The 26,027-nt window shown below is 44.2% G+C and overlaps 2 protein-coding genes across 8 annotated transcripts in view; one reads left to right on the top strand and one right to left on the bottom strand.

Moving 5' to 3' along the window:
- Nucleotides 1-26,027, top strand: part of LOC126863895 (syntaxin-1A) — a 36,146-nt gene that overhangs the window by 2,247 nt on the left and 7,872 nt on the right. Inside the window, exons 2-10 of one of the 7 annotated variants that reach the window (XR_007688995.1) lie at nucleotides 1,867-1,953; nucleotides 4,929-5,028; nucleotides 8,696-8,770; nucleotides 9,241-9,423; nucleotides 9,531-9,604; nucleotides 9,676-9,813; nucleotides 12,144-12,254; nucleotides 14,300-15,567; nucleotides 15,667-22,201. Coding sequence is in view for 4 of the 7 variants with exons in the window: in XM_050614596.1 (XP_050470553.1) it covers nucleotides 1,867-1,953; nucleotides 4,929-5,028; nucleotides 8,696-8,770; nucleotides 9,241-9,423; nucleotides 9,531-9,604; nucleotides 9,676-9,813; nucleotides 12,144-12,254; nucleotides 12,379-12,576 (966 nt within the window). In the remaining 3 variants the exon portion in view is untranslated. The other 6 variants (XR_007688994.1, XM_050614599.1, XR_007688996.1 and 3 more) reach the window with 6 other exon arrangements.
- Nucleotides 22,367-24,242, bottom strand: LOC126863893 (uncharacterized). The gene is made up of 7 exons (XM_050614594.1): nucleotides 24,032-24,242; nucleotides 23,569-23,828; nucleotides 23,382-23,504; nucleotides 23,264-23,319; nucleotides 23,102-23,180; nucleotides 22,865-22,993; nucleotides 22,367-22,791 (listed from the first exon to the last, which is right to left on the bottom strand). Exons 1-7 carry the CDS (start codon nucleotides 24,201-24,203, stop codon nucleotides 22,585-22,587), a joined length of 1,026 nt encoding a protein of 341 aa, XP_050470551.1. The 5' UTR covers nucleotides 24,204-24,242; the 3' UTR covers nucleotides 22,367-22,584.

Raw genomic sequence — 26,027 nt, 5'->3', positions numbered from 1 at the left:
TAGCTGTAGATAAATGAAGGAGGTACGAACAAAGAGTTAAGGAGGAGAGATCGATGAAAACGTACAATAGCTGGAATATAAAAATATATTCGCGTGGAGACGATTAACCCTTTATAGTCGGATGTCGCCACTGTGGCGTCATTTAAAATTTCTCGTCAAAGTCGGATGTCGCCATAGTGGCGGTATTCAAAATTTATTTTCAAACTGTAAATGTTTATCGTTCGGTAATGGCGGTAGAAAAATATGCCGATTGCAAACAGCTAAAGTAGCGTTAGACCAGTTCCATGGTTTGAACGAGGATGAGATATAGGGTGTTTAAAGAGAACCAGTACGGACGAGATTTTCCGTTTGATTCGTATTTAGACATTGTTTGACACGTGTTTGAAAATACAACGAAGCTTTACGAGTATCGATCGTATTGGACTGACGATATAATTATCGGACGTTCTGTTTGTTAGTGGAGTAAAGGTATCGTATTATTCGATACGAAATGCAACACATATAGCAATTTGTTAATTGGAACGGAATAATGAGTATCGTATCGGTCACGAGTAAAATACAGCAGTATCGATGTGACTGGTCTTTCGCGTCCTTTCTCATGATCGTGTCTTCCATGCTAATTCGTCGACGCGAATCTACACACCACGAACTGTTCTTCGGCAACTTGTCGTCGGTTGACATCGCGTTCTCTTTACATTCGCGAATCGGTCTTTCGAAAATGTACCGTTCACAGGTCAAAATGTTTACTTCCATTTTTGGAAATTTTGCAGGACTTTGTGCTAAAGCAGTCGACTGATACTTATCTATAGTAATATTGTAAATAGAGAAAGCCTCTACGTAGGTATATGTGTATGCCCGAGGTAATCTCAGAAACTATTCAATCGATTTATATAATTCCTTCACCGTTGGAAGGTACATTTCCTCCAGATGGACACAGACTATATCTTATTATACGCTGCTGCTTAACCGTTTGAGTCGCAAGCAGCGCGATCGCGCTGTTTAGATTTTGCGTCGAAAAGTCCCAGTACATTCGAACGCTACGAACGACTGATGGTATTTTGTACTTTATCGTTATCTTCTCAATAATTTTTACTGAAGAAAACTTGAAATATTTATAAATTAATAGTACGCATATACAATAATATAGGTGTATTTCATAAAATAACAAATATGATGAGAGCTATTGCGCCGCTTGTTTCTCTTTTTAATCGATTAAGATTTTTCTACCCTGTTTTTTCAAACACCTCTGCCATTCAAACGGTTATGGAAGCGAACAATGAGCGTAGATGCGACTCAAGTCGGATTAGCGCAGCTTGGTTTTCACTTCACGATTGCGTCTTGCTCGACCGACGGTCGGAAAACACTTCCCTACAAATGTTTCTCGAATACCATTTACCATATCGATCTCTATTACAAACGACGGTGAATCTAGAATCGCTAAATTAAATTCCAGCTAGTCTTTTATAATTTCATCGACTTGGTCTACTTTTTATTTCCTGCAGTTAACACTTTACCGACCGATAGCAGATTAATCGGTTTTTTGTCGCCGACGCTTACCGACTGATGGCCTATAACAATCTTTCTCATTATTTGAGCAGTAATTTGTTATTTAGTACTAAGGTACCTTGCTCAGTTGCGTCAGTGCGTATGCTGTACGAACCGCTAGCGGTCAGTAAAGTGTTAACCGATTTGGCGAATAAACGGCTGAAATATGTATCAACCGATCGATCGCTAGTATGTACACGAATTGAAAACAACGTAATCCGAAAGATGCTGACTGGATGATGGACGTTGATCGCTCGTTCGATACACACCAGTGCAAAAACCAAATCGACTATTAACGAATACTTTGTTGATTTGTTTCAGGCCCAGTCGGACGACGATGACGTGGCGGACGATGTTTCCGTCAACGTTGGCGGGCCGGATGATTTTATGACCGAATTTTTCGCGGAGGTAAGTATACAATCTGTACAACTGCGGACGTGAAATCTCGTTTCGAAAGAGACTCTATTTCCCAGCATGGTATCTCATCGCCAAGAAACACGCTTTCTTCCCTTTTTCTTTCTTTTTCGTTTCCTCGATCTATTCTCCGACCGATCTCGTCTATTCATCTCGCCCCCTGTCTCCCTCTTCTGTCTCTTTTCCCAATTATTTCACACAACCGCGAGACAATACGTAGCAGCGTATTATACGTACGCGATCGAGGGCGATTAAGCGGCAGATCGAAAGTTCACGTAAACGTTAAGATCGGCTATGATCGAATCTATAGATTCCTGTTGTCTAGACGATCGGATTCCATCTGTTGAGCGATTGGGTGGAATTAATCTTTTCAAAGTCGCGAACAGCGGTCGCATTGAGACGCGAGAGATCGAAGTATCGTTGTCGCGCTCGCGTGTTTATTTCGACGGAATCGCGATATCGATGGAACGAAATTTATCAACTGCGGTATGCGTATGAAAAGTGATTTACGTATCGTAAGCGCAGGAAGCGCGTCCTACTTGATCGGCATTTCTATTTGACGCGGTTCCATTGGTTCGTCGATGAACGAGGGAACGCAGTTACAAAGGAGACGCGACCAGTCGTCTACAAACGAGCTCACGTCGATATCGAAACGCAAGAAAATTTCTGTTCGGATGGTTTCGTCTCGATATTGGAGAATTAGGTCGAGACGACTCCGAGCCGAATGGCCATATCGCGTCACCTATCGCGTACAAAATGTATCAAATATTTCAACCCCCGTATTCGCATCCATTCTGTCTGCACGTTGTTCGCTGCGCGATTTTCTCATTGGGTCGCGTTACTCGTACGCCCCTGTTCATAAGTGTTAGGACGCTTACTGGTTTCATAGGAAACGCGACAATCAATCTAAAGTATCAAGAAAACGATTAATCGATCAGAATTTTATAATCATGCAAGGATACAAATTTAGAAATTTGTTTCAATTATGCGAAAGAATGAACGCAGTACAGTCAATTATATCTAACAATTATTATCCTTTTTTTAACTTAAATTCTATCGAAAAAATTGAAGATGAATTGGATAGGATAGCAAAGTGCGAATACGTTTTGTATTTGATTGGAAACTAAGTGATTGCGGACTTTATCATTACCACCTAATGACAACATCCGCGATCACTTAGTTGCCAACCCAGTAGAATCATTTACAGCATATCTCATGGCAAACAGCAAAAAATACGAACGTGAAAATGAATGAGAACGATGATCAAAGAATATAATTATTTGCTACATTAAATCGACCAGACTATCGTTAAAACATGGAATATACACAAATGGATCCGAAGGGATGGTTGGATACGTGTTCGATTCAATCACAGAGTATAGTTTTGCATTTTTACGTTGACGCGTGTACGTTCCGTACTCGTCGGAGGCTGCACCTCTGCGTTTCCTGTTCGCGGAGAATTTCGTACGTTTTGTATGGTTAATGTTGTTAGCGGAAGTTTGTAGACGTAAGGGGATTTTCTTGGAGCCCGAGGGTCGCGACTTGATCGACCGTATGGACCGGCCTCGCGTGGCGAACTCTTTTTGCAAAATTAACACTTTACCGACCGATAGCCGATTCACCGGTTCTTTGTCACCGACGTTTACCGACCGATGGCCCATTTAATCAGCTTCTTGTCGCCGACAATCTTTCTCATTATTTGAGCAGTAATTTGTTATTTAGTACTAAGATACCTCGCTCAGTTGCGCCAGTTGCGCTGCTTTGTAAGCTGCCACAATTTTATATCAATTTGAAAAACGTACCGTTCGCGGTGAACAAAAAGAATGGTATCGGAGAGTCTAAACCGAAACAGAGGCAGCGCCAGGGAGAATCTGCGCCTGAGATGCCGGTCGGACGTGCGTATGCTGTTGAATCGCTAGCGGTCAGTAAAGTGTTGAATAGTTTCGGACTCGGTGTTTATGACACCAGCGATTTGCTATTAAGGGCGCCGTAAAATATTTCAGCGAAATCACGCAACCAAGGAAAGTTGTTTATTGGAAGCTAACGGCTTTCTCAAAGATAGCTTTGAAAATAGCTTCGCTGATAAACCGTGCTTGCTAGTCGTTTGCATGACAATTTCCTCTTTTGTTCGTGCAACTAGTCGCTACGGATCTTTTATAGTCTAACGTTTCTTATTGGAGTTCACGTAGGTATCGTAATAATAATAAAGGGTGGCGGTGGTCGATACTCGATGCGAATCATCACACCGGAACAAACGTTGTTTGGAAAACGTAAAATGGAAAAATACGAACGATCGGAATCCAACGCGACTCGATACCACGCACCTACGCATTACCGACAATTCGATGTAGGAAATCAGTGCAAATAAGATCCTTGACATTTACGTTCGTTGCTATTTGCGTGGGCTCGTATTAACTCTGACCGCTTGTTTCGGTATCCGATCTTTTTTATTCTACAGCGCGTGGGAAGAGACAATTTTAATAAAGGTGAAACATCGGTGCGAATCGTTACCGTAGAAACGACATATCAACCACTTGTCGCCTTTTATCTTTTCGAAAATAAAATCAGTTAAATCTGCCTTTTCTCCTACTGGACGAGCGCGGCCCTACAACTTTCAACGATCTTATCGACCGATGTTAAACGTTTTACTATTCACGTATGTTACGAAGAAGTAGCTACTAACCGATTTACTCTTTAAGTTCTGTGGATTTGCCTTCGTAATACGATGCCTGTGAAAACTACGTATTGTTCAAACGAGTTCACCATCCATTGCATACTTTTCCTTCCTTGCTGGATTATTTTCCGTTCTTCTTTCTCGTCGTATACCTCACGATCGATAGTTCATATTTTTCAATGTATTCTTCCCCATTTCTCTCTTTTTCTATTTGTTTTCCTTCCTTCGTTTCTGTATCTTCTTCGATTTTTACCGACACCGCTACGTGGTTTAACGTCTTCTAATTTTTCCATAGGTGGAGGAGATCCGCGAAATGATAGACAGGATCCAGACGAACGTAGAGGATGTGAAGAAAAAACATAGTGCCATCTTATCGGCACCACAAACCGACGAAAGTGAGTTCCAACGGTCTCTCCTTAATCTTATCCGTCTCGTGCATCGATCGCGCAAACCATCGCGCGAGAGATCCAAATCAAAATTGTTCCATCGTTGGATACGTTTAATCGCTGTTTGTAGAACGCAGACGGCCAATTTTCCGTAGGATCAAATCTGTTTGATTCCGGCTGATAAACGATCCGCAGAAAATAGCTGCGTTGCAACGAGTATGGGAAAACGTGTACGAGTCGAACGCGAAGGATTGTACGTCGTTCGTCCAGTCTTTCGGAAATGGTGGTTAGACGAGCAAAGGAACAGAATTGGACGGGTAATAAAGAAAGCCAGCGAAGCAGAAAAGGAAAGACGACAGGGAAAAAGAACGAAACGGTAGAACGACAAAGATCGTTAGAATCGTCCAATACGATTGATCTTACCCTCGTTGCTATCGTAACTGTCCACTCGGCACTTATAATTAGAGATTCGTTGCTTATAATACTTTTTCTTCTTTTACTAATCTCTAACGATGCTCGATTACCGGCGTTCCGGTTATTCGGCGAACCGATCAGTTCGATCCCATCGTTCCGGCTGGAATGCTTGCTGAATGCGGCTGATCTCTCTTCGGATCTACATATGTATTGTATATAGGAAGCGATATAAATAGCAGGATTATGTTCTCCTACGTCCGAGAATGGATATAATCGACAGAATGAGAATGCGATTCGTGTTTCCTTGTATTATTACAATTTTCGAATATAAAGCGAACTCCTACATCGATACACCGAGCAGCGGAGAACTGATCTTTCGATTTCGGTAGACCCGTCGATATATGCGAAAAAATCCTTATCGATCGTTGGAACGATTTGTCCAGTGTACGCGAGCTATTTTATAACTGTAGGTTAGGAGTCGAGGCATCGGGGAAGTAGGCAGAACAACGAGGGGAGGAGGAGAACGGAAGGATAGTAGAGACGCGAATGTGCGCGCGCGATGATTCACGAAGAACGGAGATGAACACCGTGAACGACCAAGTCGAGTGACGTTGTTCGTCGCGAGAAACTGGAGAGGACGACCGGATCGATGCACCACGAGTGCACACTGCACACACATACTTACTTTTACGTCTGACATCGGCTGACTTGGAAGCGTTCTAGCGAAAAGATCGATCGAGCTCTCTTGCTCCTCGCGTATCTCGTTTCAAAACGAAAAACGAAACCGACGACGACGGTTTTCTCATCGCCGCTATCTCTATCGATCTATTTCTTCCCACGTGCTCGTACGATGCTTGATCACGGTCGTGGAGATGTGAAACAGCGTCTGCACCGTCCTAAAACGGTCAGATGGCTTCGTTCGCCGAATACGATCAAAACGCGATTTAGATTGGGTTTAGATAGCATCGAGTCGATTTTCTAGCTGTCGGTTACACGAGCGGCGTGCCACGATCGCGAGAAGCGCTTGTTATCGAAAGGTTGTATCGAAGATCGTCTGTCGCGTATCCCGATAGAACGGATTCGTTCGAATAAATAGGTCGCTGAATGCTGGTTGACGAAGCGGTAGTTCGATTTTATCATTCGCTGTGCTGCTCGTTACGCTCGATATGTACAATTCGTAACGGAAGCGTGGCGTTCCATATGGAAACGCGTTTGATAAATCGCGGACGAGAATGCCGGGTCACGCACGAGTTTGCCGAAATCGGAAGCGTCCGAGAGATCGATATCGCGTCGCGTTCGTCGTTTGGTCGTTCGAGAGAAAAGAATGGCGGCAAGAAAGGGAAGAGGAAAAGAGGAAATTTTTCTGGAACAGGAAACGCGCGCGCCATTCGATCGAATTCGAGCGTCCCGTGTCTCCCGGGCGTGCCGAGTTCTCGAGAGGCTTTGGAAGTAGGTCTGGCACGTTTCCACCCCGTATTAACCCAATTCCATCGAGCACCCTCGACGCAGGAGAATGCGCGCGCCCGTCGCGTCACCTATGAGAACGCGTGCACAGCCGGCGACTATACTAGCGGAATCCAATTCAATGTCGAATACAAATTCGATCGGAGATACGATCTTGGAAATCTCGATCGGTCAAAATGTTTTCCTTTCTTCTCTGTACGTCGTTCGACCACGTCTCTAGGCTCGAACCTCGCTTTTTAACTAGTATCAGTAGGTACTTATATATATGTCGAGTTCTCATTGAGGTTAGGGGCGTGTAACGAATCTTCATTTGGACTAGCCATTGTTGTTATACAATAGAGATGATATTTACTGGTACAAATATGATTATTACAGAATTTGAACCGTGGTGATTAGATACTCGAGATGCTAGTGACAATGATCTTAGGTTCGATAACGAATCCACGGTCAACGGGATAGTAAATGCGCTTACTTTCAAAGTCCTTAGTCGAACTTAACTTACTTGTCCACAATTCAAGCGTAACTCAACTTACTTATCGACGGTACAAGTAGAACTCAACTAACTAGATCAGTCCAAGTGGAACTGCACTTATATGCTTTTCTCTGTACCACTCGAGTCAAAGAATGTTCGCTAGAACGCTCGGTATTAACTCGTAAAGACGGTATGTAACTCGCTGATGAGATCGCATGCGACTGCGAGTGATGAAACTCTCCTCTCCTTACGACCGCGTTCGTTTATATTATATTGTTCGAGGGGGTACCGATAAAATTCCAATCGCCTTTGTTAGACGGTTGCACGTTAGCGGCGACATTGTTCTGTCCGGAGCTCGATTATTAGTACAATATGTGTGTGTTCTACGATATTGATACTCCGAGGCAAAACCACGCGTGGCTTGATTTGTCCACGTGTGCTGCCACAACTATATTTTTAAGGAGAGCTATACAACTACTCCATACCTGTGTTAGGTAAAAACATCCATCTCGTGACCGTGGCTACGTTTACCGACCAGTTGTGTCACTTCGAGCCCAAGCCTACTGTCATAAATCTCAGCCAAACATAATCCGATTAAATCATAAACAACTACTTCTAAGTTTCGTTATTTAAGTACAACTATAATAAAAAGTCTAGGTTAAAGTATTGGGGATGTTCCCAAAAATTCCAAAAGAAAGGCCCCGATGTCCTTTCATCACCGACATATAGATAGATACGTAGACCACATAGGTGTATGTTGTACGTATGCATAGTACGTACGCGACACGACATGGGTAGCGTACGACGGATATGGTACGTTTTAATAAACGCGCGATAATTGGCGATACGGTTCCGTGCGGTTGGTGGAATTGATCGGGCAACCCTGTCGATGAATGACGAACAGGGATGAGAAAGGGGTTACAGGGAGTATCCGGTGACAACCGGGTCAGGTAGAAAAGACTTTGCCGATGACAGCAGGAAATACCGATCGAGTGGAATCGTGTCGTTGCATTTTTGCTTTCCTCCGTTTCGGGTCCTAAGGAGTCGCCATCTGTCGCGTTCTCTCGTTCAGGCAATTAACTCCGAACGTAAACGTAACCGAAACTCAGGCATTTGCCACGAGAGAGCTTGAAAAAAACGTAGACTATCTGGTTTCGATACTTTCGACGTATCTCGAGCGATACTTTTACGCGTCGAAAGAAGAATTATGGGCCGTTGACGAGTTGCTTGTGAATTCATGGAAAGGGACGTATCGAGAAACGTGGTTAAACGATGGTAAGATACTTAGATAACAGAATGAATCAAGTTTTTGTTTTCTCATTGCAGAGGTTAAAATGGAATTGGAAGACCTGATGTCCGATATCAAGAAAACGGCCAATAAAGTCAGAGCCAAGTTGAAGGGTAAGAGACAGAGCCTAGATAGATGCGCGACGAAATGAATGCAAGCCTTTATACAAATATCGCGTAACGTTAATTCATCCAATTGCGAGATTTACTTTAAAAGTATGTCTATAACTATATACGTACGATGGCCGTAGTTAAATCGACCGTGCGTTGCGAAAAGCCGATCGAACGCTTGATTCTTGATCGTGTCTTGCCCTGATTTGGGGGTGTATTTATAGTGTTAACAGAGGTACGCGTGGCTTTTGTCTCTGGACGCGCCAACATCGTTCTTCGGCTTGAATGAACGCGCGTGTAAATTTTCACGCACAGATTGCACGCGGAGGTATTTGTGGTGAAAGCCACGGGCACCTCTGCTCGCTATAAATAAAAAGTAGTCGCGTTTTGAGAAGACAGGCATGTTGTATATACGGTTTGGACTGTGTCCGCTAGCCGACTCTGTTTTGATATTATGTTTCCCATGTGGACAGTGATAGAACAAAATATCGAGCAAGAAGAGCACACGAACAAATCTTCGGCGGATTTGAGGATACGCAAGACACAGCATTCGACGCTTTCGAGGAAGTTCGTCGAAGTGATGACGGAGTACAATCGAACGCAAACCGATTACAGAGAACGGTGTAAGGGAAGGATACAACGACAGCTGGAAATCAGTAAGCGAGGATCATTGCTTGTATCTGTATATCGTATAAGAGCACGTAGTTGACCGCGTGTTACGCCTTATGTTAGAGTTTAAACGACCATCGGTTTCTACTTTTAGCCGGTAGGACGACCACCAACGAGGAACTGGAGGAAATGCTGGAACAGGGAAATCCGGCGGTGTTCACGCAGGGGGTAAGCGTTTCGTTTCTTCGTTTCTACATGGATCGAAAACATGGTGCTGTATCGAGACGCGTTTCTCGCAGATTATCATGGAAACACAACAAGCGAAACAGACGCTCGCCGATATCGAGGCGCGTCATGCCGACATCATTAAACTAGAAAATTCGATCAGGGAACTTCACGATATGTTCATGGACATGGCGATGTTGGTAGAAAGTCAGGTAAGGTCCGCGACCTAACGTCGCAGTTGTTTAATCGTCCCCCAGTTCACCCTCCGACTTTGCTTTCCACAGTTTGTCTTTTCGGTTATTCGTTATCATATTGCATCCATTTTTTGTTTTGAAAAATGTTTCCTCTTGTCTTTTCGTACGATAGTCTATGAGCGTAGAAACAGAAAGTCTCGGTATTTGCATAGTACTTTTGTCAGCTGCTACTTCTGCACGTCACCGCTACGTTTGTTTATTTCGATCGTTCGTTAACGTTCCTTCGATACGCTCACGCGATACCGAGATTTTGATATTTATCGTCGTTTTGTTATTTAAAATCGCATTCGTTCGCGTTAGAGGTAAGTATAACATATACGGGTGGCAAAGTTTAACGAAGCACACGGAAGTATTCGGGAGACGGAGAAAAGGATGAATTTTAAGAGGGGCGTAGCGCGAACCATGTAACTTTTCTTTCGCGGCCAGCTTCTTCTTTGCCAAACACATCGGCTATTCGCTTTGATCTCGTTTTTGGTGTTTGTCGAGTTCGCTAACGCGGCGGCCATTGACAGAGCTTTCTCGCCAGTTTTCTTGACCGCGACCGGCTAACGAGGAAGAATAGGTCAATGGCCGTTGTTGGTAAATTAAAGATGCATGCTATACCAGCGAACGACTAAATAAATAACAGTAATAACGATATTATCGATATTAACACGACGATAACGTCAAATCTTTTATCTTTTCTTTTTTTTTTTTTTTTTTTTTTTTTTTATCAAGCGGAGAAATGTAATTAGCAAGTTTTGGACAACTCTAGCTCGACTCGTCTTCGTGACTTCATTTTTTTTTTTTTATTATCGTCGTGGCTATGGTTCTCTCTCTTTTTCTTTCTCGTCGTTTTCCCTGTTCCGTGTGTAGCGGTGCATGAGAAAAATCTTGATCTTAATCGTTACTCGGCTTTTAACCGACTATACAACTAACATCGCTCTCTCTCTTCCCCTGTTACGCTGTGTGGATTCGCGCCACGCACCTACTTTAGGGCGAGATGATAGATCGCATAGAATACCACGTGGAACACGCGGTGGACTACGTGCAGACGGCTACGCAGGACACCAAAAAAGCGCTCAAGTATCAAAGCAAAGCTCGACGGGTGAGTCCTCCCCAGATCTCAAACCATCGATCTTTCGTTCGCGTCTAATTGGTCACTTTTTGTTTTCTCCTTTGATCCCCTGTCTCCCCCTCTCTATCATTCACGACGACTCTCTTAACCTTTGTCCCTTCTCCTCTGCCTATCCACTCTTACTTCATCGCGTTCATCCACGTATTCGCGGTTCTCTTTCATCCTGTACATTTTTACGCTACTATGTGAAACCTTTTACGCTTTTTGGTTTATCTGGTGCGCCTTTACGCGTATGCTTACTATTACTACTATCACTACTATTACTACTATTACCATTATTACTACTACTATTACTGCTACTACTGCTACTACTATGACACGACATCAAATAACGACGACGCTTTCTCTGTCGTTTCCGTTACCACATTTTGTACAATCGAAACAACGCTCGCGCGCATACTTACACACCTATGTGCGTTCTTACGTTCGATGTGCATTTATGTATTACGATGTATGTATTACGCGTCCTTTACCCACTTTGATTGTTTTCTCTACTTTTTCTATGTGCGCGCGCGTATATATATATATATGTGTGTGCGTGCCTCTGTGTCTCTCTACTTGTGTCGCTCTGTCCTACTGAAAATGAGTGTGCTAAATGTGGCTCTTATTTGTACTACTAAAATCTCACGTACTAATCTGTGCTCTCTAACCGTCTAACTCTTGTTTACGATTGGATTTGTGCGTACACGCGCGTGTACACCTGTCGGTCATATGCGAAAACACAACGTGTACACGCGTTTTACGTTGACGGGCGTGAAACTTTGTTTGGGATGGCGTCGCGGCTGTTTCTTACCCGCGGGGTGATGGCGCTGCCGATACGCTGCGACGTGTGCGGTATATGGTGTACCGCGGTGTGTGGCTTCGCTCCATGGTGTGTTTACCTCTATCTGTGCACGCTGCTTATGCGTATACGTACGCTCGTCGTCGGATCCGATTACGTTCGTGTACGTATACGTGTAAACGCACATGAACACGCGTGCGACGAAGCATAACGATTAACTTTGGGTACATCCTTGTTGGAGGCGATCCATCGGTTACCGTTGCGATTCCTTTTCGTCCCGTTCGATCTCGCTCCCCGAGGTCCCAATCGCCATGCTCCGGTCCGCACCATCTCTTCCCGTTGTTCGTTTCCATCGGTCCCATCCGTCCTATTCCTGGTACGGCACGTCAGGGTGAGTTAGTGGACCGCATTGAATACCTCGTGGATCAAACCGGCGACCACGTTGGCCAAGCCTGGGAGGAGCTGATCAAGGCCGAGGAGTATCGAAGCAAAGCTCGTAAGGTAAACGAATCGAATCGATAACGATTGATCGCCGCCGGATCGCTTTCGATAGAAAGAACGATCGATAGGGGCGATAATTATCCAGCGGCGATCATCGATAGTTGTTCCTACTTCGTTATAGGAGGAACGACGAGGGGTGGAGGCCCCGAGGATTTCGTGGCCAAAACACGAGACGACAGCAACCAGTCGACGCATATCTTTCTCTCGATATCTCGCGATTTCTTTCTTCTCTCTCTTTCTTTCTTGCCTTCCAATACCTTTGTTTCTCCTTTCTTCTCTTTCTTCTTTCTCCTCGGTCGTATCCGTATTTCTCCGACGATGACGACAACGACGACTCCTTTCGTCGACATCCGAAGCCACTCGTTCAGTGTTTGCCTCGCGACACGGATCATCGTACGCGTTAATCGCTCACTCTGGCTTTGCGAATTTCTTTTCCAAAGCGGTGGCAACGGATCGTGTGTCGTGTACGAGTTTCTTTCTCTATTTACGTACGTTCTCTCTCTTTCGCTTTGCTTTTGTTCGACTTTTCGATGTCGTATGTCGTGTGTCGTGCAATACGTTCGAGCGCAGAGCTGACGCCGGCGTAGATAAACGTATCAACAGCATGTGCAACGTAAAGGTACGTCATCGGCCGCTTCTCTTCTTGCTTGCGAACAGTCGCAAACTTCCATTTTTAGAATCGAAGCTGACGCAACAGTTCGCGCAGAAACGCGTGTTTCACCTATTTTTTTTTTTTTTTTTCCTCTCTTTACGTTTCCCCTTCCTCTCAACTCAAACCTTGATAATCTCTTCTTTCGTCCAGTATTATCGGTCGCGATCTCGATCTCGATCTCTGTCTGCTTGCCTTGCCTGTCTTCTTCTCCTTCGTGCTCTCCTTGTTAAGTGTGCAAGAACCGATGCGTCTGCCGCTTTCTCATCGAACCGTGGTAACGACACGGCGCAACGTTTCCCTACTCCTCTGGTGATTTCTGCACTTTGCCCGCGCTTCGACGGATTCGTTCGTCGCTGTTTCGCCGGTTTCTCACACGAATCGTATCTTTTTTTTTTCTGTCCACAGAAAATGATCTTCATCGTAATCTGCGTGTTAATATCGGTCGTGATATTAATCGCCATAATAATAGGAAGCGTTCCGAGCTAAAGAATTCGAGAAACGCGCGCTAGGAATTGGGTAATGGGACACGATGCGATACTCGGGATTTCGGAACGCGTGTGCGACGCTTGACCGACGCTTCGATACGACACCAAGAACAGAGGAAGAGCGCCGATCGAACAAGCGACGATAATAGGCGCGCGAGGAAACAAGCGAAGAGACAAAGAAGCGCAGCTAGAGAATATTATACTCGTGGTAAACGGAGTGGTTGGTCAGCGACGCACGTAATTACGTATATAAAGAAATAGATGACGATGACGATGACAAGAAACGAGTACACGTTCGTCGAAGGATATCGGAATTCGCCGGAGGATTTCGGGTTTGCCGCGTTTCTAAACGCTGTTGCGTAGAAGCAGATTGTTTCTAACGCGCGAACGCAGGCGCCTCGTTCTTGGCAAGCGGAACCAGCTTCGCTATTTTCCTCCGAGCTCTTGTTTCCCCTGGCTCTGGTCTCTAACACCTAAAAACGAAACTTGTTTGTTGTTCGTAACGCAATAACCTTCATTAACCCACAACCGCTCGTCTCACTAACGCGCCAATCTTTTTCTATTCGCACTTTGATCGCCGACTCGCCCTTGTGCCCTCTCGCGCGATCTCTCGTAACATCGTAGAATCGGTGCGCGCGAGATTCTAAAGTAAAGTGGAGTCACTGCGATAGCTCGAAAGGAAAGAGGGCAGCAGCGGAGTCGGCGATTCGAGCGCCTCGAATCAAACTCTCGCGATTCTTCCTCGTCGTGTAACGAGTTGGTCGCACGTCCTCTGTGGCGATCGTATCGGCTTCTCGAGCATTGGCCCGAGCTCCAACTTCTCAACCGAGAATTCTCTTTCGCGGCTCTGTTCTTGGATGCGCTTTGTGCGTTCATCGAGTGACAGCAATGTTGTATTTTGTTCGCAGAAATTGATGTTCATCGTAATTTGCCTGACAATAGCGATCATCATTCTCATAATCATTCTGGTATATGCGTTGTAAGAAGATAGATCGACGATACGAGGATTTCAGTGAAGCGGTACGAAAGCGAACACGAAAGTGGACCATGAAAGAAAAGTAAAAAAAAAAAAAAAAGACAAAAAAGAGAGGAAAGACAATGTTTTCGTTGAATGGCAGGGCACACACACACACCCAGCCACCTCGCAGAAAAAGGTCGCGAACTAGCAACAGCTGCGGCGTTTTCGCGTACACGCGTCATACGTTTCGAAAGCGAACACGCCGGACGCTGTCGACGATTTACAAATACTCGCACGAGTTCTCCTCGTATTCGATTCGTTTGCTCGAGAATCGCGTGCGCGGTCGATGCTAAGTGCGCGCTCGTGTGCGACGCCATTTTAAACGTCTTCCCCGATTTTCTCGTAACCGTGTCCAGAATTATTATGAAATTTGTGTATTTCCAGCTGCGTACCTTGTCGCGTATAAAAGCGGTCGCGTAGCACGCGTTCCCGTGGCTCGTCGAAGGTACACGGAGGTCGATGATGAAACCAGACGACGATCGGTCCCGACCGATCGAGCAGTCCAGCAATCGCGCGAAACGAATTTTCGCTTAATTTCGCACGATCCGTAAATAAGTAGGCGATTTGTATGAAAGAGGTACGTGTAACGACGATATTTAGGGCGGACGATCTCGTTAACCAGAAATTTGCGTTTTTCTCGTATCTGAACGCGTATCGTGTCTATGCAGCGATGCGAAAAGAGAGCAAAATAAAAGAAACGAACAGAGAGAAGCGAACGCGCGAATCTAGGATTCGTTTGATGCGACACGATCGGACGATCCGACGATCCGACGAGGTTTTGGGAGGATCAAGAGCACACGAACAGTTTTCCAGCAAGTGGTCAGTGACACACGCAGAGAGGCATGCGAAACACGTGCGATTTAAAAAAGAAGATCGAATACGATGTTTGCGTGGGTGTTGTGTACGCGTAAAGAGAAGAAAGAAGGGAGGCGTGATGCAACGTGGCGTGTAGCATATACCACCGAGGAGATCAAAGTAGTTACGATAGGAACGAACCGCTAAATTGCGTACCGTGTTGATAATCGATCATTATGTTTTTGCCGATGCATTGATGCCGAGCGCAGAAGAAGATCATGATCATGATCTGCCTTGCTATACTCGCCGTCGTTCTGACTACCACCATCGGTGGATATTTTGGGCTGTAAACGTCGCACCCAGGTACCGTCCATTCAATCTTTTGGTCCACGTATTACGAACGAAATCGGCGAGAACGACACGCGTTTTCCATTGATCCTGTTCTGTCTTTTTCTTTTGCAGACAAATCCAAAGAAGTTGCCGTCGCGTTCGTCAGCGCGAAACGTCGGCAACGTCCGAAGTCCAGACAAATCGGCCCGAAACAACATTGGTGGACACCTCGCCCGTTCCAAGTCGCACGGTCGTCGTCGATTGGAATTTCGCCATTGTCAACGGCAACAGCAACAGCAAGAACAGTGGCTCGATCGCGATGTTGTCGACAGGCCTTTTGTCCGCGCGTGCCGCTCCTCGTCCTACGGATCGTCGCTGTATTTTGCCTTCTGTTACGCTTACGCGTTAACGTATACGCGTCCAACTTGTTCATCATCAGGAAGGAGGAAAGAAGAGAAAGAGGAGGAAAGAACGGACGTAGACACGAATTAAGAACGAGAACGGAAACGAGGAAAGCGATAGCTGATAGAACGAAGAATCGCCGTCGTCGTTGTTTGTTTGCGCGATCGTCGTTTGTCGCCTTAGCTTCGCCATCGTTGACCGAATCGCCGTCCTCCTTAGTTTCTTTCCGTTTTCACGCGCTTCCATCGACAGACTCGATGCGCGGATAGTTTCGTCGCTAGCCTCGCTTCGTTCCACTTTCTATCACGAAGCGTAAAACTTAACAGCGCCAGAGTGATTTGCCTTGGTAGGCTCGGTTTTCGCTAGATCTCAACCTCGTCTTTACCCCTTTTTCCAACCTCTCCTTTCGTACGCGATCGGTCATTTCTCAATTGCGGTAAATAGCAAGTAGCGAGTAGCGAATAGTAAATAGGAAATACCGACAGCCAGAAACGCGTACACGCGAGAAACGATAAAAGGCACGGACGACGTATAGCGACGAAGCGACCTTGTTGCTCGGCGACGTATCGAAGCGGCAAGATTCGCGTCGGAACGTCAACGAGCAAAGCGGCGGAGCGAGTCCTTCGTCGATCTCTCTCGAGCGATCACGGTGCCTATCGCGATTATTGGCCGTTGCACGGCCGACAATCAACGAGACGAGGATGACACGCGTGACGTAACGTCGGAGTCGAGCGACGAACGTCGTTTACTTTCGCTCGTACGCGATCGATTTTACTCGAGGCTATCGGGCCTACGTAAGTACGAGCGGAAAAAAAGAAAATAAGCGGTGCTCTCGCGGGTGGCTACCTGCGAGAATAGGTCGTATCGATGTATCTCGTTCCGAGCCAAGCCTAACACCCAATGGAGTTTTTCTGTAACGCGAGGCGTCGCGCGAGGCTACCGAGTAACCCTCTCGTTTTTCACGCCATTTTCGGCGTGGTGCGCCGGCTCTGGTAGCCGTGTCCAATTAAACCGACTACCTACCGAAGTGCATTCTTTTGACTGTGATTTTTAACCGAGCTTGGAAATTAGTTCTTTACGGACCTCTCGGATGTTTCGAACGCTTTCGAGCATATAGTCGCGCGATAGTTTTTTCGAGACGCGCATCACGCATACACGATCACTCGCCACATATCATGTACTATTCGAAGCGTGTAGATTTCTAACGAGCCTTCCCTCTCTCGCTGCTTCTAACATCGCCGCAACGGTCTTCGATCGAACCGAGCCAGTTGCTATGTCGCGTCGAGATGTAATCGTCAATGACGGTGACGAGTACGTAAACGAACCGAGAGAACCCTCGTATTCTCCGAACGATAAGAAACGGCGAGACAAAGAACAGTTTGGCGAAACGCATCATTGACAAAGACAGAGAACTCTGTTTAGAAAAAAAAAAAAAAAAGAGAAAAAAAGAACAAAACAAAACCGTATATGTAGCTAGATCACGCGAGAGCGTAAAGGACGAATTTCCAAGCGCGTCGCAACGTTAGGTTAGCTTTCGTTCGACGAAATACGTATACACCTAAGTAGTTTGTTTCTCGCTTTCGACGTGGCGTCATCATCGACTGGTCGATGCAAGTTGATACCGGTTAATCGAGAACGACGAGTCGAATAGTGGAACGTCATTGACTTCGTGTTGCACGAAACGCCATTAGGGTATTGGGTTCGATCGATCGATCGGCGTAATCGCTTTGCTTCCCTTCGCGAGAAGTCGCAACTCTTTCGATCTTTGCCGAGTTTCGCGACTTTTCTCTCTCGATTACACGTACATACACACACACACACACACACGCACACGCACGAGAGCCGCCTGGTGTTTTGTTTTTTCAGTTCAGCTCATGGATACTGAGTACGTTGTCAAGTACTCCGAGATAATCGGCCAATGACCGATTCAACGACAATAACGACGGTACTACGACTACGACCAGGACTATTACGACGACAAAGACTGCTGGAACATTCCTTTCGATTTCGTTTCGTTCAACTTTGTCCCATTTAGTTGGATTTCTGTTTCGCGAACGTTTTCGTCGTGAAGCGAATATCGGTTGAAAATCGAAAAGAGCTTCTCGCGAGAAGCGTGCGTCGTTGTTGAAGCGGTCGGTCACACGGCGCAAGGAACAAGATGCTGTTGAAGGACGCAGGGAAATGGACGCAGAGACGAGGAACACGCGATGAGGAGAGAAGAGGAGATCTATAAAGTTGCAGCAATAATAAGATATAGGTGTTACGGGAAACTAATTAACGCTAATACAATCGTCGACGATAAAATCTGGATCATACCGATGTATCGTATCTACACAAAGTGTATACATATTTATTGCTATATGTGTATATATATGTATATATATACACACAGAACACTCGTACGTATATACACACAGAGAGAATACACACACACATACACACACGAAATGCGCGCGCATACGTGCGTATACCGTAGCTCACGGTTATGAGCGCGAGACACGAGCCACGCAGTAACATACACAAACACACACACATACACATATACTCGCACACCTACAGGAAACGCGCTAACGCGTTCACAGAGAAAAAATAAAAACATATTACATGTATATATAAATAGGTAGTCGGCACAGTCGAAAAGAGTAATATATTAACGATGATAATTTATTATTCGCGACGCCTGTTGCTCGTGTAAACTGTCGTCTGATAATTGCTTTTCGGGCAAGAAATGGGCGACGTTCGTGTTAATGTTTTGTTGATTATATTATATGAACGTTGAGGTACATGCGTTTCAAAGATTATGGGTTAATGTTTCAGAATGATATAAGAAAGAGACGAAACAGAGGTAAATGGTTACGCTACACACAGGCCACGTTGCTGTAGCAACGATATTAAAGGTAGAATGCGATAATGCGATGAAGACGGCGATACGATGCTACGATAATAATAAAAACGTGGCAAATATACATGGTGAAAGGAGGGGAACGTACGACACGATCATAATGATAATGATAACGATAATTAACGATATTTCAAATCACTTTGCATTGTACAGAAGCATACTGATTGTTAGTTTAGGTAGCTACGTTGCCACGATCTATTATTTAATCGTTGAATACGATTAAGGAATAAGTAAAAAAAAACGCGGAAAATCCCTCTGTGACGAGTCGATCGATATGCCTGGTTGTTCGAATCGGACCGGATGGTATTTTGTTGTTGTGGTCGCGATCGCACTCGCGGTCAACGTCAACGTCGCGTCAACGTCGTCGTCGTCGTCGTCGGCGGCGGCGGAGAAGCAGGTGGAGGAGGATCGCAAGAAGAAAAATTTCTTTCGCTTTCGCGTATGTGTGTTGTCGGTGGAAAAGAAAGAAAAGGAACGATAAACGGTGGCGGTCCATCTACTCGATAGACACCCTCCTCCGAACTTGGTTGCTTCGCATTTTGAAATCGAATCGAATCGCGTGCACCGAGTGATCGTGGCGATCGCTTCGACGAACACGGTTGATTGATTGGTCGATAATCGTTGATCCTCTCTCGGTGTTGGTTCGATGCCGATCTACGGATATACAGGAACAATCGTGAACACGTTATCGGCCTTAATGCGATCGATCGCGTATCGCGTATCCGCACCGAGACGAGAGATCGTCGCAAACTCTCCCCTGTGCGCATCATTTTTGTATATATCAGCCTCCGCGATTTGGAGACAAGTCGTTCACCTTTTGTTCGACTAGCTTTAAATCTCGTATCTTGTCGTTAGCGTTTTTCTCAGACGCGTGCGCGCTCGTGTGTAGCGATCCTCGCGATAGGAATTGAAGAATCACACTTACTTTCGTACCATCGAATAAGTTTTCCCGGCCACGATAGATTTATATGTATAATTTGTAATAAGTGTACGTAACGTCGGTAATATCGACGGTCGGTATGCGCATAGAATACGTATTTTGGCCTAAAAAAAACTAGGAAAGAGGAATTTTCTCGTTCACACGTTATATATATATACACATATATTACCTGTGGCTTCGTTGATTTCCTTTCGTTCACGAGGAGAGATTTCACGAGTGCGAATCAATCTTTGATCTTAATTCGCGCAACGGTACTGTCCGTCTGTCCATCTGTCTGTCTACCTGTCTTTCTTTCATTTATATCCCTTTTTCTTTCCTCCTGTCTTTACTATACGTACTTGTTTTTGTTTTCCAATAAATACATAAAGCGATCGAGACGGGAAAAACGCGTTTGCATCCGATGAACGTTAGAAACGCGAACTAACGAAAGACAAGACCGACAGATGGGCTAAAGCGTGAGCCAATCAGGAAGTAAACACGAGAGGTAAATGGGAATTGTGACGAAGCAGAGGGAACGCTTTAGAGACCTCGAACACGACAAAGTATCGAGAATGTACATTGGTCGTGTCGCATCGGTGCAATTATTACTCTTCGAGAGACTATTTCAATAACCTTATGAGTGTCAATTCCACTTTCGAGCGTAAATCGTAAGTTTGCGAATGTTTTCAGACAAAAGAACAAACGAACAAAAATAAAGAGCGATCGTGATTGGGGTGTTGGTGTTAAATCATAACGATAAGAGAGGTTACGTGGTCGTGTCTCTTGACTGCCACGCGGCAAAGTGAGATTATTATAATAAATTTACATTATTGAGAAAACTAATTAGGGAATGAGAGAGTGGGAGAGGAAGGAGTAGAAAGCACGTACGTACGAACGAGCGAGCGAGCGAGCGAGCGAACGAACGAACGAGCGAGCGAACGAGCGAACGAACGAACGAACGAACGAAAGCAAAAAAGAAGTAAGAAAGTAAGAAAGTTGGGAAAAAGGGATGTGAAAAGAGAGAATAAGAGGAACAGTTTAGAAAGAGAAGCAACGTGCGATCGGACGAATGTACTGACAAACGAACGAACGAACGAACGATGTTAAAAAAAAAAAAAAGTTTGAGCGAAAGAGTGCGTATGCGTGCATGCGAGAGAGAAACCGATGCACGAAAGAGATACTTTGAAGAATTTAGCACGTTGAACAATGGTATGGAAATACTTTTTATCGTAGACACACTTCTATTAGGCGAGAGAATTACAAGGACGATGAAAAGGCAAAAAAATAGAAAAAGAAAAAGACAAAAAGAGACCTGTATTAAGGATTACTTATTAAATAAACGAACGGTGTTTTTTCCGCCTATGAGTCGTATTTGCGTGGAGCGAGCACGGATGCATTCACTTCTCTTTCTCTCTCTCTCTGTTAAACGAGAACAGAACGAGATAGATCGTTATTTCGTTTCCATCTTTAATGCGATATTATTGTTATTACCATTATTATTATCGACACTGTACAAAGTTGGCAATAATCTTAAGAGATCCACCGTCGTAACGCGTTTACTAGCTGTGTTTGACGACAGAAAAAGAAAAATGAAGAGAAACGCGAGGCGAGGTCCGCGCTTGTCACCCAATGGAGAGAAGAGAGCTCGTTGCAGCATCGTCTAGGTCTAAACAACAACGGGGCTGTCGAAAATCTGACGCGCGATCGAGCGAGGGTGGTGGTGCCCTTTCAGCATCGCCCGATCCTGCACAAAAATACGAACGCCTCTGCGAGCCTGTATTGAATATACATACGCATTACTGCACTATAGACTGTAGCTCCTATAGATGATCCTATAGGTCTGGCTCGCTTTGCAACACAGAGGCTACCGAAGTTTCCAAGAAAAAAATAAAAAAAGAAGAGATGAAGGGGGGAAAAAAGGGTACGACGAGTTCGCGCTCCGCGTGACCGTTAAATTGGCGAATCGTCGAATCTTCGTCTTTTTTCGTCGTGATACGATAACCGTACAACAGTTTCGTCTCGACCTTTCGGGACATTTTCGTCCTCTCTGACTCCCGATTCGCCGATTTTCCGTCGCGTTCTGCGAGTTATCTTCGATCTATTGATCTGTCGAAGCGACAACAAAAACAAAAAAGAAAAAGAGCCAAGCGTTTACTGTACAATTATATTCTTTTACGTTAACGACTTACTATTGAGTAGATGAGTAGTATATTTTACATTACCAAAATATGATAGCGTTACTTGTCTTACCCTAATTTTATATATCATCGAAGATACGTATCCGCAGGAATAACGATTATAGTCAGCACTACAGTGAAGTTACTATACGTCTGTAGATAACAAAGGTCCGCAAAGAGATTTTAAAAACCGACACGATGTTCAATGTATTTAAATCTTCTCTCTCGAAAGATGAACAATATACAAGAATATGTAACGGGAGTGTATGTTGCGCGTCCCATTTATTAGTCTCCTTTGCCCTCGTTGCTGGACGCCTGCAGCCGATACAGCCCGCCGCGCGTCACACCGGTTAGCGAATAAAATAAAGGAAAAAGGGGTCCGTTGATCGAGCGAAAAAGGGAAAAAAAGGAAAAAAAAAATTCAACGTTGCCTTTCGATTCGATTTTATCTTTATTAATTCTTCTGTTGTATGTTGTCACGATAAAACGACGAATAACGAAGGAGAAAAGGAGAGGAGAGTTTGGGAAAGTTGATGGGAAACTGCTGGAGGGAAGGGAAAAGAAATCGCAGCTAATAAATAAGTAGTAAAGAGTTCAGGTGTGTTGGTATGTACACGTAGGTATGATACGGATACGCGATGTCAATTGCGTTAAACTGTACGCACGTTCGGGCACAAAACTGTATCGTCGAGATCGGACACGATTTCAGCTGGATGTAGCAGATTTTCTGCGAAATCGCCGTCCCTCGCGACCTCCTCCGGCCCACGAAGGGCGTGCTCGCGAATGAATCCAACCACCAGTTCAGGATTCACATAAGACATGCTCAAACGACACCCCCACGCAACCAAAACGAATGGCTGAAACATCGATATCTGGCGTTTAATCCAGTCTTTTCGAAACAGAGTAATTCTAGCAATTACAAGAGCTTACGCGGCGTTCGTCTAGCAGGTTGTACGGGCTGATCACGTGTCGCCGTAGACAGGTCGAGACCAGACTCTTCAAACGCCTTACTTCCATCGGATTGGCGCATGGATGGTACAATGCGACGATCGCTCCGTGCTAAACCCAGTGGCAAAAGATGAAAGCAGAAAGAAATTAAAGAACGGTTACAAACGGGTATAGGGACGGGGAAATAAATCAGTCAAATGCGTTGGACGTTGTAATTACCTCGAGATTATGGAGCCACCTCTGCTTCGGTAAAAATTTGTATTCGCCGTAGATGGGCCAGAGTGGCCTGTGCGGTCCGCTGAAGATAGCGCACAGCTAGTATTACGAGTATACGATCGTAACGGGTTTTTCGTTAACGAAACAACACAACAGCATACTTACAACAGCGGAACGTCGTCGTCGTATTCTATCTCCTCGTACATGCATTTATGCGTAGCCTGTGAACATTCGAGTCGATTACCTAGCGTTTTTGCCACCGCTGTTGCGATTAAATACTTGCCACGTAATACTTTGGAATGCGTTCGCAGTACTTGAGCGCTATCGTGTTTCTATTCGGGATGATTTTGTTGTCGTAGCAGGTGTAATTGATCAGATTACCGTCCCAATCCATGGTCAAGTTGGTCTAAAAGGAAATAGGAAAATCAACGTCAAAGAATCGATCAAAGAACAAAAGACGCAAATTGTACTTTGGCATCGTCGCAGTTTCTTGACGGGTATCCCATCGGTACACCGTGAAGGGATTGAGAGGATCCGGAAAGCGTTATCTGATCGTCCTTTGCAAGTACTTTGGGAGATGGAGTGAACTCGTTTGGCCTGTCGGGCATCCATCGGCCAGTCCAATTCTCCAATTCATCGTCAATGTTTCGACGACTCTCGCGGTCATTGTCAAACGCGTACTGTCGTAACGAGGTTAATCGGTCGAAATCGTCGTACTGTTGTGCATCTTCTGCAATGTTTCGATCAAAGATTACAATCTTTTCGATCGGTTCGTTCGAGAAAGGTCTTGAAAAAGGAGACGACGATCGGGAAAGAACGGGTGTTCGAGGTTAAGAAAGGCGGGATACGCGTGTCTGGTATAGCTGGGAAATGAACACAATACGAATACACAATATGACGTAGCCGGAATCGGTTTGACATTCGTGCCCTTACCTTCAACGTAATTATCCCTGAGGAATTGGTAGTCCGCGATGCTTCCCGCGAGAAAATAACACGTCAAAAAAAGTAAAACAGTCTCCGTTTTCATTTTCACGCGAATGACGCGGTGGCAAGTGACAACGTATCGATCGACGGTCGTCCGATGCGATCGCCATCTCGCGGCCATAAAGCAACGAGAGCTTAGCAATTTTGCAACTTCTTTTATCTTTTTCCATGTCAAAAAATTTTAATCAAATCCTGCTTTATACGATACTCTTCGGAAACTCTTTTAATGGTACTTCATCACATTTTAAAGCGCAAACACGTTTTTCCGAAGGCAAAGTTATTACATAGTCGGAAAATTAAAAAAAATATGCACACTATGATACATGTATGTCAATAATATACATATATTATACAGAGATCACATAGATTTGATATGATATGTACATACATATTGTACCGTATAATATAGTATTGTACCGTATAATTACTGCTAGAGACGCTAGTTTTTGAAGTTACCAACGAGGTATAGGGTAGACATGACAATCAATGCTTTTTCGTGTCGCAAGGTTTGGGCGGTCACCTAACCACCCCGTGCCATTTTCGTATCGCATTCAACGTTATCGATTCAGTATAGTAGTGGTTTGAATTGAAATTTAATTTTCCTATAAAATTGCAAGTAAATGATAGAATAGAACAGTTTGCAAAGAAAGTATAGAATCCTATACTTCTGCAACTGATTGGAACAGTGATTTCGTGCGGAATCTATTATACATATACCGATAGACTAACTACAATTTGAAAAAATATGATGATATTTTTCCAAATATTAGCTCTAATTGGTATAAAATGACCAAGACAATTTCAATTTTCAAATAAAAAAAAGATCTATACAATCATTTCCAAGTTTTTTTCTTCGTTTTTTCCCCTTAAACTGCTTGTCATAAAAAAAGAAGTAACATTAAGAAGAACACGAAAGACGTATCTTGTCTAGATCTATAACTTTTATTTGACGTGATCTTACGCGTGTTTCCACGCGTTTTCTTCCGTTTGCGCGCATTTTCACGCGACTTCGCCCGTTTCCTCTTGATGAAATTAAAAATTGTTTTGCACTGATTTAGATAAGCGAACGAAACTTTATTCGACTCTTCTCGTCAATTGCGATCCTTAATATTTTAACTGAACTGAGATGCGAGACAATTAAATCAAATTGGAGTCTATTGGTGCATTTATTCTTTATTGAATCGCGAGTAATATAGGTGTATGTCGATTGACTGGTATAGGTGATACAGGGGCGATAACAGGTATAGGTGATACAGGGGGGATTCGCGTCAAATACGGAGCAGCGATAAATGCAGAAATTCCTCGTAATTATGTCGGTAAAACAGTAAGACGTCGGCCTACCGACACAAACGTCACAAATGTCACGTTTATTCCGTATCTCGCCTGCGATATGATAACTTTATCTTTTTCCGGTATTTTTCGATATTTCAGAACCTTAGAAACAACCGTGTCTCGTCACGTCCTTTAATGCCACATTTATAGCGTCCTTAGCCGATTCTGAAACGTATTTCTGACTAAATTTTTCCATGCTCATTATCTTCTCACTTATCCCTGGCTTAACATACCACTTATATGAAGTTATATTCAATTGTACCGTCACATAAATATATTAAAGATCGCATTTTTATTTCGCATACTCGCATCTTTAACAAGAAGGAAATAATTTTTTGAAATATAAAAGATTGTTTATTAATAGGTAGAAATGTGTATCATGATTAGATTGTAAATTTTTATGCATTTGTAGGAAATTTTAGGAATTTTTAAGAAAGAATAAATAAAAGGTATAGTGTTTTCTATAAGACTCGGTAGGTAAAACAATTTTCTATCGAGATTCTGCTTTTTTAATCACAGACGCTGTTTTAATCGACTATCTCGTTCGAACAGGAAATCTTTTACTCTTGGAATTTCTCAGTGAATGACGATATTTCCAGGTGTTTAAAAAATT

This window comes from Bombus huntii, chromosome 3, assembly GCF_024542735.1.
Source record: "Bombus huntii isolate Logan2020A chromosome 3, iyBomHunt1.1, whole genome shotgun sequence".
Classification (NCBI taxonomy): Eukaryota; Metazoa; Arthropoda; class Insecta; order Hymenoptera; family Apidae; genus Bombus; species Bombus huntii.
This window is presented reverse-complemented; position numbering and strand designations above follow the sequence as displayed.